The 13,337-nt window shown below is 33.7% G+C and overlaps 1 protein-coding gene across 4 annotated transcripts in view; it reads left to right on the top strand.

Annotated features, from left to right (window-relative positions):
* Positions 1-12,514, top strand: part of LOC140046544 (serine/threonine-protein kinase N2-like) — a 48,702-nt gene extending 36,188 nt beyond the window's left edge. For all 4 annotated transcript variants that reach the window (XM_072091232.1, XM_072091230.1, XM_072091229.1 and 1 more), the window contains 8 exons: positions 181-336; positions 1,549-1,725; positions 2,544-2,606; positions 3,098-3,317; positions 4,959-5,066; positions 5,249-5,329; positions 5,511-5,570; positions 7,605-12,514. In XM_072091232.1, coding sequence (XP_071947333.1) covers positions 181-336; positions 1,549-1,725; positions 2,544-2,606; positions 3,098-3,317; positions 4,959-5,066; positions 5,249-5,329; positions 5,511-5,570; positions 7,605-7,748 — 1,009 coding nt within the window. In that variant the 3' untranslated portion in view covers positions 7,749-12,514. The remainder of the gene's footprint in view (positions 1-180; positions 337-1,548; positions 1,726-2,543; positions 2,607-3,097; positions 3,318-4,958; positions 5,067-5,248; positions 5,330-5,510; positions 5,571-7,604) is intronic.
* The last annotated feature ends 823 nt before the right edge of the window (positions 12,515-13,337 follow it).

Below are 13,337 nucleotides of genomic sequence, written 5' to 3'. Positions count from 1 at the left end.
TTCATGTTGTTGTATCTTGCATTTATAATAATAATAATACAGTAATAATAATAATAATTTATTTGGAAGCTACACTTTTGAAACAGAGGCACACTTCTTGAATGAAGGTGCATCCATCCATATTCTAGTTTGTTTCCAAACTGTATCTTTTCAAACATATTCTTGTTTTGTATTCCTTAGTTCTTCTATCATGTTGACAAATTTCCGCTGTATAAGTGTGTTGGGTCGTGGTCACTTTGGGAAAGTATTGTTGGCTGAGTACAAGAACACAGGGGAGATGTTTGCTATCAAAGCTTTAAAAAAAGGAGATATTATTGCTAGAGATGAAGTTGAAAGGTCTGTGTGTTTATACTTCAATGAAAGTTACTAACTTGTTGCCATTACTTTTCAAAAACATTTATATTCAGTAGACTTACAATAGCAGGGTGTTCTGTACATGCTTGTCAGTACTGATCAGAACTCAATGTATGCAGTGGCAGATCTAGGGAGTGAATTGGGTGGCTAGCCACCCACCTTAATTCTAAGAAAAATAAGAAAAAACGTTGCAACCTACCCGCGACCATCGCTAGACGTGGATTCGACGCACCTGACTCTTTTAATTAAGAAGAGTAGGCCTAGAGCTAGGGTTAGCATTATAGTTGTGTAAATAGGCCTACATAGTGAAAGAGCTAAGAGTTTAATTACTATTTATGAATTCAAGAGTTTAAAAAGAAAACGTGATTTAAAATCTTCGGAAAATACCCTACTAAGTAATACTCCTACTACCAGGATCACGTTGTCTAGCTCACTCCTCGTGTGAATGCTGACGTCATCACTCTCCAAAAATACACCATTTTCCATTTCAGTTAATTACCGGCCTGGGGCGTGTGTGCAAGCGTCAGTATGGTACACCCCTGGGTGGAGTGTAATATCGTGGACTTTTTTCTCGCGTATGAAGGTTTTTTATATAATAATGGTATGCAGTATAAACGATAAAAATAAACGAGAAACATGGTGTTCTTTTATTATTTCATGAGCATAAAAATCAGCAATCATTGTATACTAAATTACATTGAGTTATTCACCCGGCTGTAGGGTATATATCTGAGGTTAAAAGACCACCAAAACACAGTACACATGCACATGCGAGGCATTTTTGGAGTACCGCATTACCAAATGTTCATTTCGTTTGAAGTGTTTATTATTAGTTCGTCGAAAAAGATCTGTACAGTATTTATGAATGATTTATTTAAATTTACATTATGTAACATTTGTTATTAAATGTGATGGAAACAGTTGCTCTAGCCTATTAAACAGTATGTAAGCATCTATTTTTTCAAAAATTTTCTGAGGCTCAAGAGGGGGAACTAAATTTAGGGCATATTAAAAGCAGTCACATGTGACATTTAGGTTATATTTTCTATGATACTTGCAGATACAGTTGGGAATCTTTTAACATAAATTGAACTTTATTTCAAATCATAGTGACAAGTTCAAAATTCATGGTAAATAGTTATATATTTTTGTATTGGTATTTATGAAAATGTAGTTGATCAATTTTCATTTTAGCTTACTGTGTGAGAAGCGAATCTTTGAGACGGCCAATTCCATGAGGCATCCATTTCTTGTCAATCTGTTTGCCTGTTTCCAGACCGAGCAACATGTATGTTTTGTGATGGAGTATGCTTGCGGTGGTGACCTTATGATGCACATACATACAGATGTATTCTCAGAACCACGTACTGTGTAAGTTTGCTCAATAGTAGTAGAGCTTTAGTTTTGTGTGCTTGCCTTACAATCCCAAAGTAAAGGGTTATATATCGGTTATCATTTATTTCCATAAAATATCTAAACAGAATATAATATATAAATATAAGTTCCATAGCAACCAAAAAGTTGAATTGGGGCACTTATTTACAATTGTTAAAAGATATAAATATAAAAATGGTTCAATCCTGACCAAGTGCCAGGGGCATAGTCATTGCTGTTTCTACTTCACTCTATAATCTAAGCCAACAATGCGACTTGGCGTATACCTATAATAAGCATGATATTGTTTATACAACCTGTACTTGTGAGTTACTTGCTTTTGTTTGTGTATCAATATCAGAAGCCTGTATTTGATATACAAATTTCCTACTGCATCCACCCATTCACATAAGATATCAAAAAGATCAGAATTATACTTGATCCAAATTCCCTACTTTTTTTCACTTGACTGTCTGTATGTTACAAATTATTTCTATTGTACACATGGAGTATGACAAAATGAAAACAATTGTACAGGGATTGTTGGTTGCAGCGGTTGAGGTAATGAGGATGATTGGAATTGTTGCTTTGCTAGTGAATGAATAAATAACAATGATAAGCAATTGTGTTGTTGTTGATACAATAGGTGAAAATGGTTGATGGTTTGAAACATGTTTTCTAACAGTAACACTGATAGAATGATAGTAATTTGCCTCGATCCTGTACTGTATTTTTTGTGGGCGTTTGGAAATTAAAACCAAATGATTTATTGATTATTACTGTTTGTTTTTATTATTATTGTTTTTCTATTTCAGTTTCTATTCAGCTTGTGTTGTACTTGGCTTACAATTTTTACATGAAAATAAAATAGTATACAGGTATGTTTAATCAGTTTTTTGCAGAAGTCAATAACCTTGTTTCTTGATCACCAATGTTGATATCTTGCTTGGTTGTTCTTACTTTTCCTATGTTTGTTTCTCGACGTTAAGCCTGTTTTTCATTTGCCAAATTTTTATCAAGTGAATATAGAACAAGTTTGTGATTCCATTTTATTCGTCACTACAAGAAAGAATAGCTTTTATTTTGAATGCATGTCTGCTGAACTCCATTGTAGGAACGAAAAAATAAAGTGGAACTAGAGTGTTTGGCAGAATGTATTTTTGCAGAAAGGATTCTTTTTGATTCATGCAAATAAATTAAGAAAAGCTGTATGTGTTATAATACTAGCTGTACATACTGCTGGGGATTATTTTCATGCACAAATTCACTGATGTAGCCTAGTAGGTAACCAAACTAATTTAAACACATTTTATACATGATTATTTTCCTCTCACTGCATATATTTTACTTTATTTTGTTTCATTTGCAGGGATTTAAAGTTGGATAATTTACTGTTAGACTCTGAAGGTTTCTTGAAGATAGCTGATTTTGGACTTTGTAAAGAAGACATGGGTTATGGCGATAGAACCAGCACTTTCTGTGGCACCCCAGAATTTTTAGCCCCTGAGGTTTTAACAGAAACATCATATACTAGAGCTGTAGATTGGTGGGGCCTTGGAGTTCTTATTTATGAAATGCTTGTAGGAGAAGTATGTATTGCATTTCACTATCATTTTACATTACATTAAGTTTACATTGAATGTTTATGAGTTGGAAGTTGGACTGTTCTACAACAAATGAAAATATTCTCCCCATTCAACAAATACAAAACATTAATTATATTATTTGTTTATGACACACTTACTGTTCTATAGTAAAAGTTATATAATTATTATTCATTCATCAGTGGAAAATTACTTCCATTTATTGTCATTTGCATATAAAATATACATAGAAATTAGACTTGATTTGATTTGTAATGAGTTTGGGTTATCCGCGCAACACAACATGCACATACGTTAAAATATGAACACTGAAAATTATTATGCCATCCTATAACCTGAAGTAAATATGTCTACAATAATGAATTGTACCTGTACAGTATTTACAGAATACGCTGTATATGAAAAATGAGACCCATCTTTTAGTCCAATTTTTAACACGATGACATTATCAAAATAATGCATGAAGATAGAAATTAAAGATTGTCTAAGCCAGATCATATTAAACTCGGAAGATAATTGTACATGAAGAAAAGAAATGCGCGCTTAAACACTGTGAATTTTTACGAAAGAGATGAAAATCAGACTATTTGAATTGTTACGGGCACAGAGATAGCAGATAAGAATAACAGACGGCCAACTACGATATATTATTCCAGAAAACCCAGTTATTGGCGTTAACACTAACACATACACATAAGCTGAATGCCAGCCGTAAGCGAACAGAGCGAACAATAGCACGATGTTTCTTAAATACAGAGTTGTTACGTCATCGCAGGAGGACCATGCAATATGTTAATTATAGCCATGCGTCACAGAATTCAACTGGCCATATGATGACATCATGACATCCGATAGACAACATTTTTATATATCATATCTACAATTCAACAGCTTCCATAACAATTTTAACATGTGAGTCACTTTGCATTCCGAGGAGCTACAGATTGAAATATACTGTATTGATGAAATTAAGTAACTTGCGCATTTTGAACGTACGTACCACATAATTTGTTGCGTAGCACACTATTTCTATCAAATCAAAAGTTTCTCCTTTAACTATACTTTTGTAAAGTTTTATTGAAAAATATTTTTTTGGTTCAGAATTTATGATCATTTCATAAAATCGTGAGTAACTTTAGCTGCGCAACTCTGACGTCATATAACAAAGTTTCCTGCACATCTACAGTTACAGGTCAATTTTCTGACAAAGTTATACAATCTTATGTAGACAAGAATTAGAGATACAGCTGCAACACAAATCGTGGAAAGAAAGAAGAATAAGATAGAAGAAAAAAAAAGATCCTGACAATCAGTGCGGATAACCGATAAATGAAAAACTAACAAAAACTATTACAAAGTGTCACATGACTCTTGTACGGTATACTGACAAGCATTCAGTGCCCGAATGGCAGCTGGATTAAAGCTGTTTCGAAACGGGGCTAATTCCAAATGACATGTGATGCATAATTAATCACATTACAAGAATAGTGTGTTATAATACTGTATGTTGTACTTTATGTTGAATTAAATTTTACAATATGTATATTTTGTTAAATTTCACATACTTGTTTTAATAAATTAAAAAAAATAATACTAATAATACATGTTTTAATTTGATCATTTTAGTCTCCGTTCCCTGGTGATGATGAAGAGGAAGTCTTTGACAGTATAGTGAATGATGAAGTTCGCTATCCTAGGTTTTTGTCATCTGAGGCTATGGCTATTATGAAAAGGGTAAGTTACAGTTTTCACAAACAGACCCACAGACAAAGGTCAAAATATTTGGCTAAAATTTATTGTGCTATTGAAGTTCAACTTCTCCCATCGACAAAAATAAACTAATAATTTAATTTCCATTGTCTTGAATATTTGTCTGATTACTGTTATGATAAACATTATTTTTGATTTATTTACAGCTACTAAGGCGCAATCCAGAAAGGCGTCTAGGAGCTGGGCCACGAGATGCTGAAGATATAAAAAAGCAAATGTTTTTTAGGGTAAGTCTATCAAAATAACCATTAGCTATAGAGTTATGTATGCAGAGGTAGATATTTTTGAGTCTCAACTAGATAGCGGATTAGCGATAGGCACCAGCTAAATATGCCTCAAGGTCATTGTGTCAAGAGCAGAACTATTGTATTTGTATAAATCTGAAATTTGTGGTTTTTTTTTTTTCAGAATATGAAATGGGAAGACTTGTACTACAGGCGTTTAGTACCACCATTTGTTCCTACTGTTGTAAGTTACTTTGTTTGGTTTTCAAAGATTAAATACCAGATTTGACTTTTTTAGTTTAAAGATGTATGTCCCCCAATGAAAAATGAAGATTAATAAAATCAGACTTTGAATAGCACACTTTGTAGTGTTAATTATATTACAGTTTTTTCAGATAAACAATTTTTTTTCCTGATCCAAATTTTGGTCAAATTGAATAACTATTATGTGACATTAATATGGCATATTCAACATATAAAATTTAAACAATTATTTTATCAGTGTGACAAAATATCTTTAATTTAAATTAATAAATAGATTTCATTCATATCTTGTACAAAATGTCAATAAAGAAACTGTAGGATGATGAGGTTATGTACTGACATGTGACACTTGTGTCATCTGAACGTTGCAAGAATATATATTGTTGGTTAAATAAAATTAGTATTTTTTTATTTCTTATGCATCCAACACCGAATAAATTGCCAATTACAGGATGGATAAACTATTTTTTTTTATTTAACGTGCTTATAAACTAATTCTACTTTGAGGCTTAGGGAGTGGAGTTGAATGAGTTGTGTGTTACAACCCTGGCACTAGGTCAGGATTGAACCCTGGCACTAGGCCAGGATTGAACCCTGGCACTAGGTCAGGATTGAACCCTGGCACTAGGTCAGGATTGAACCCTGGCACTAGGTCAGGATTGAACCCTGGCACTAGGTCAGGATTGAACCCTGGCACTAGGTCAGGATTGAACCCTGGCACTAGGTCAGGATTGAACCCTGGCACTAGGTCAGGATTGAACCCTGGCACTAGGTCAGGATTGAACCCTGGCACTAGGTCAGGATTGAACACAGGCACTAGGTCAGGATTGAACCCTGGCACTAGGTCAGGATTGAACCCAGGCACTAGGTCAGGATTGAACCCTGGCACTAGGTCAGGATTGAACCCTGGCACTAGGTCAGGATTGAACCCTGGCACTAGGTCAGGATTGAACCCAGGCACTAGGTCAGGATTGAACCCTGGCACTAGGTCAGGATTGAACCCTGGCACTAGGTCAGGATTGAACCCTGGCACTAGGTCAGGATTGAACCCTGGCACTAGGTCAGGATTGAACCCTGGCACTAGGTCAGGATTGAACCCTGGCACTAGGTCAGGATTGAACCCTGGCACTAGGTCAGGATTGAACCCTGGCACTAGGTCAGGATTGAACCCTGGCACTAGGTCAGGATTGAACCCTGGCACTAGGTCAGGATTGAACCCTGGCACTAGGTCAGGATTGAACCCTGGCACTAGGTCAGGATTGAACCCTGGCACTAGGTCAGGATTGAACCCTGGCACTAGGTCAGGATTGAACCCTGGCACTAGGTCAGGATTGAACCCTGGCACTAGGTCAGGATTGAACCCTGGCACTAGGTCAGGATTGAACCCTGGCACTAGGTCAGGATTGAACCCTGGCACTAGGTCAGGATTGAACCCTGGCACTAGGTCAGGATTGAACCCTGGCACTAGGTCAGGATTGAACCCTGGCACTAGGTCAGGATTGAACCCTGGCACTAGGTCAGGATTGAACCCTGGCACTAGGTCAGGATTGAACCCTGGCACTAGGTCAGGATTGAACCCTGGCACTAGGTCAGGATTGAACCCTGGCACTAGGTCAGGATTGAACCCTGGCACTAGGTCAGGATTGAACCCTGGCACTAGGTCAGGATTGAACCCTGGCACTAGGTCAGGATTGAACCCTGGCACTAGGTCAGGATTGAACCCTGGCACTAGGTCAGGATTGAACCCTGGCACTAGGTCAGGATTGAACCCTGGCACTAGGTCAGGATTGAACCCTGGCACTAGGTCAGGATTGAACCCTGGCACTAGGTCAGGATTGAACCCTGGCACTAGGTCAGGATTGAACCCTGGACATTGTGATTGGAAGGCAAGCATATTATTAATCACCAAGCTACATCTTCTCTTATTTCCATTTGTTCAAAGTCTGTCTGTCCTACTTGCCCCGTAAACATTCAATATTTTGTATACTAATGTCCAATTCAATCATTTTTAAAGCGTTCATCTGAGGATGTTAGTAACTTTGATGAAGAATTTACGTCAGAGATTCCAGTGCTTACACCGCCAAAGGATGCTAGACCAGTCAGCGATGAGGAGCAAGATATCTTTAAAGATTTCAATTACATGGCAGACTGGTGCTAATACATACTAGCAACTAATATACAGTCAGTACATAATATTAAACAAATGGCATTATTATGTTTTAAATAACACAATGCCACAATAATTGACATTGTCATGAAATTAGATGCTATAGCACGTTTATAATGTTTGAGAGGCAGTAACATGGTACCAACCATCTAGAGATAGACATTTCCAAAGCTGTATATAGACAGCTTGGTCAATGTTGTTAATTATTATGAGTATGTGCAACCAACAATTTCCCAGGAAAAAATTCTTGGTTATTCTGTACATAATGAATGAAATTATCTTGCATAAAGAAAGATAACTTACAAACATACAGCTTACATAATTTATTTTGCAAACAATTACAAAAATATAAAATTCTGCTATAAATGAATATACTCTTAGGTTAGAAGAAAGCATATGTTCTAGTTGAAGAAATGTTGTGAAATCCACAAACTTCTTTTAATTGTGCTCTAGAGAGTCAAACTACCTTATCAACCAATTTTGACATCACTACCTCCAATACATTTTTTTTTTAAACAGTATCAGTAAATTGTGATTTCACTCCTTTATGTACACTGTATGTCAATATAGAAATTCTAGTTTATGGTTGAAAAAATCTTCCAAAAAGATCCCCTATTTGCTTAAAAATAAAATGGCATGCAATTAACACTCCAGTAAACGAATAATGCAATTCTGATAAGATAGAATTGTATTTAATAATTATAGAAATTAGTCCATTAAAATCAACATTAAACTAATAATACAAATATTAATAATAAACAAATAATAAGTTTGCATCATCTAGTGGCCTTGCAAATCTATTATCTTGCGATATATGTTTTGAGGTTATGACCGATAGGGCAATGAGTGTAATAGGTTTATATTACAGTTGAACCTCCTGCATGCAGCCACGCTCGGGGCTGGGAATAGTGCCCGCTTACGCAAGGTTGCCGCCCCAAAATCACGTATTATGGCTATGCACAATATTTTTTGATACGCAATGGGCCTCTAAATTCTCCAGGTAAATGTATTTTATTGTTTATGATCAGGTGGTTTAGTATTATTTATGCTCAGACAAATTTGAAAGCTTTTATGCATTCTATCTACCTTTTCTATCTGAACCCTGTTGTTTATTGTCAAAAACCCGAAAAAACGTCAGGTGCAGGCCTACTAAATAGATCTATTTATTTACCTTTAAGTAATGGATGTAGATTTAATTAATAAATTGTCAGTATATCGCCAGGCCGGTTTAGAATTTCTTTTGTGCCTGTGGTGTTTATATATATATATATATAATTTGAAACGATAAAGATGAGGATATCTGTGAGAATAAGAAAAAGTAACCAAACCGAGATTCGAACCTGGAACCTTCTGCTTGTTCTCATTCTCAAAGATTTCCACATCTTTATCATTTCAGATATACTTCTGAGGGGAAAATAAATAAATAAAAGTAGAAAAAAAAACAAAAATCGATAACATGACAAACAAGCATCCAAAAGCTGAAAGTCTCACATAACCAATTACAACATTTAAAGATGTATTGTCCCTTGAAACACAAAAAAATGAAGGTTAAAATATACTAAATTTTAATTGGCCATATCAAAGTAATATTAAAGTTATTCACTTCAAGTCGAAAATTCAAGCCAAAAACAACAATTTTACGTAATTAACAGCTAAATTAATTTTATTACATTTCGTCTGGAAAATAGTCGCGAGGGAGCGAAAGTAAACAAAGATTTCAAACCATGAGTATGCATTATGCATGATGCTAATTAGGATTGTTTACAACTTGTCACGGTTGAGAAGGTCTTTTCACACAGATCGCGAGGAAGTTTTATGATTATGCACTGCAAGCGCATTGCATTATGAGACATGTTTTGATCGAAAACTTTGACTGGAAGTCAAAGTTATTTTTTGAACCAAAAAACGTCTGTATTTCAGTTAAATGATTTTTTTTTCGATTAATTTTTGGTGAAAGTTAATAACTATTATAATAGTACTATTATTATAATAGAAATCTTTTTATTTTTATTTTTTTGGAATTTGACAAAGGGACAATACATCTTTCAAATATTGTCAATAGGCACAGTGATCTTTTGAAATTCTCAGATTTACCAAAGGATGAGATCGCTAATTGTACATTATTTAATTATGGCTGTGCATAGTATTGTATGTAAGTATGGCAATACTGATGTCCACTAAATACAATATTGACATGATAATAATAGTATAGTATATTTTAATGAAATCTGGAGTAATATTATGCACATTCGTTATGGCATTGGTGCCTATGTTTGCTAAAGTAAAATCACAACATTTGTAAATTAATAAAATTAATAATGTCCAAATTAATCATGACTATTTAATTATTTCTTATTAAAACAGACAACAGTGTAGATATTGTAATTGTATGATTTTTAATTTAGTTTTTCAGTTTAGTTTAATTATATGCCCTTTTGAAAAGGTGGAAGTGAATTGTTTTCCATCACTTAAACATTCCAAAATAAAACCTGGTGTTTAAATACAATGTATAGATGACTTAGTAATGACATTAGACATATTCGTCGATCTAATTCCACTGCTTGCATACCAACAGTGATGAGTTTGACGAGCTAGCCCGGCAGCTAGATCTGCTGATTATCTGCTCAAACCAAAATATGCCTATTGCTTTGTATGAATTTTGGAGCTAAAAATGTTGTTCTTACGATTTAGCATACAATTTAGCAATAGGGGCAGGTAGATATTTTCAATGTACTTTATTACCTGGAATATAATAATTTAATCAAATCTAGTTCAACTGTTCAACTTTGAATTGACATCCATTATTCTTTTTGTGAAATTTTATTTGCAATGATTTAATTTAACAAGGGGTTAATTAAGTATATACAGTATATAATTTACAGGCATAGAGACTCTAAACCTCAATAACCTTTTACTATGATTTTAAGTTAAAATTGCTACGGTTGGAAATTGTATTTTTGTGTGAAAAACAATAAATTTCATTTTAAAACATTTTTCTAATATTAAAAATTTAAAAATGTGCAAGTTAGTGTGAGCATTTCTTACATATATATCAAATGTTTCAATATTAATGAATTAAGATCGTTTTATATTTTTTAAGACACCTACTACTCAATCAAATGGTATCGACTAGGAGTTGTGTATTCTAAAGCCTGTTTTCCTGTTGACGTAACATTACGTGTCGAGAAAATTCAACAATTGTCAGTGTGTACCTATTTTTTCACAAACTGCATTGACATATTTTGAGAATCATTTGATTGGTCAGATTTAACGATGGTAACATTGAAGTTGAACCAGGTTCAACTTTTTACCCCCTTTTCCTGTAAAATCGTTCATTTCGATCAATTCAATGCAACTCACCGTAACGTTACGTTGACAGGAAAGCAGACTTAATAATTAGAGTATTGTGTTTCATTAAACCACTTGTATTCAAAATATATAATTAGCATATTTATAAGGTGTCCAGTATGCTGGTAATACAACCGTCTGCAGTATAAAAATAGATAACTGTTTGGAGCATACACAACTTAATGTTTTATTTACACTTTATTTATGCTACTCTTTAAAGTTATTTCAGTACAAAATGAGCTAAAATCACTATACTTTGTGAGTTCAACTGGGTAGGCAAGTTAATGATTAAAATGCCTGTTGTGTGATCATATACAGAATTAGTTAATCAAAATGTGTGTATCACTCAATGAAATAATATTTTATGTTCAATTTGGTTGCTATTATCTAGCACTAATTCTACATTAAGCAATTGTCATTATTGTTCTGTACCATAATCATTTTTCTGTACAATTAACATAGTATTAATTAATGCCTTTTAATTATCATGTTTATTATTTTCCCCTTTTTTGCTGCATGTTTTTGTTGCTGCAAACTATTACAATTATTATTATTAAAAAAATGAATCTTAGCATTTAATATATTATGAAGGTGCAATTAATTCATATTGTTGAGATTGAATATATTTGTTCTTGGTGAAATTATATCAAACTAGCAGAGTTACTGTAAACTATATTTGATTGACAGTATCGCATATGCAGGTTAAGTAAGGCTCAGTTGTAAAAATAAGAAATAATAATATTAATTACAAAATATTGATTTATATTCATTAAACTTAAAATATTATCACACAATTCCCATTATTATAAGCTTGCTTACAAGAAGCAACAAAAAGGACGTGCAAGGCAATCTAATTTGACCAATCACAAGCTATGACGATCAATTGCTTGTGATTGGTTAAATGACATACTTACATTGTATTTAGTGCCACCTGACTTAAACGTGGCTTAACCAGTTTATTGCTTGTTTATGTTTAGTTATAATCTGAATAGTAGTTTATAAAATAGTTTAAACTCGAAATAAGTGGGTGTCAATTTAATTGGTCCAATTTGATTTATTGAGATTTTCCTAATTTCTTTGAATATGTACAGTTAAAATGGAGAATTTGTACAAAAAAATGTTACATGGTATACAATATAATTTTATAAAGTGTGTTGTATTGATATTTTTTACTAAAATTGCATTTTAAGATGGTATACCCTGTTGTGATGTGACATCTCATGTTGCCTTATTACTAACTATAATTCCAGCTTCAACAATGGGTTAACTAATTATTTAGGGTATGTGCCTTGTATAGATTTGTAATCGTTCACTAGTGCTTCACATAAATTTTGTAACTTTATGTTAAAAGCATTTTTTTTTGGCATCTGATTTGAGAAATAAAGCCATTGTATAGAGTTCATGTGTTACATGTTGTTGATAACCTTGATTTTATTTTTGATTCACGAAAAATTACAATGCATTGTTCAATTTAGGGCAAATAACTTATTCGAGTTTTCCCTATAATGGTTCGGTGAAGGGCATAATCCGAATTTCCCCAGTCTCCAGTTAAGCTTGAGGGCCACAATAAATACATTTACCTTTTTATTAACCTGAAAGAGGATCAAGTATGCATGACTTCGCTTAAACTTGTTGATGTACGGCAAGTTAATTTGAAGTTGGAAACAGAAATAGAACAAATGAGAGGTCCCAGTATTAGGGCTATTGTCTTTATTTTCTCAATGATTGTATTCTAGATTTTCTCAATAGTTCCCACGACGTTGACAAAGTTTAAGTTGATTCATGGACTGGGAGAATCACCCACTGAATTAACAAAAATCAACAAACCACTTATATAATCATTTCAATTAAATTTCAATTAAGCACTAACGTATTACCACCTATATAATTGGACAGTGATTCATTTACTATTGGTATTCCTTGGCCACATACAATAAAACAAAACAAATTGGTGATTGGGCGACGCGCTTGTGTTGTGTCGCTAGTGGGAATCTCGCTTTACATAACAAATGGAAGTAACAACAGCAGAAAATGTTAAGAAATCTTAGACTTTAAAAACTATTAGTTTTGAAATATGGAATTCTAAAACTCATCACAGTTCACACACTATCGTCAACAGGCATCATCGTAATCATCATCACACACTATCGTCTACAGGCATCATCGTAATCATCGTCACTCACTATCGTCAACAGGCATCATTGTAAACATCGTCACACACTATAGTCAATA

Source organism: Antedon mediterranea, chromosome 4 (genome assembly GCF_964355755.1).
Source record: "Antedon mediterranea chromosome 4, ecAntMedi1.1, whole genome shotgun sequence".
Classification (NCBI taxonomy): Eukaryota; Metazoa; Echinodermata; class Crinoidea; order Comatulida; family Antedonidae; genus Antedon; species Antedon mediterranea.
Note: the sequence above shows the minus strand (reverse complement) of the source record. Positions and strands in the feature narration are given on the sequence as shown.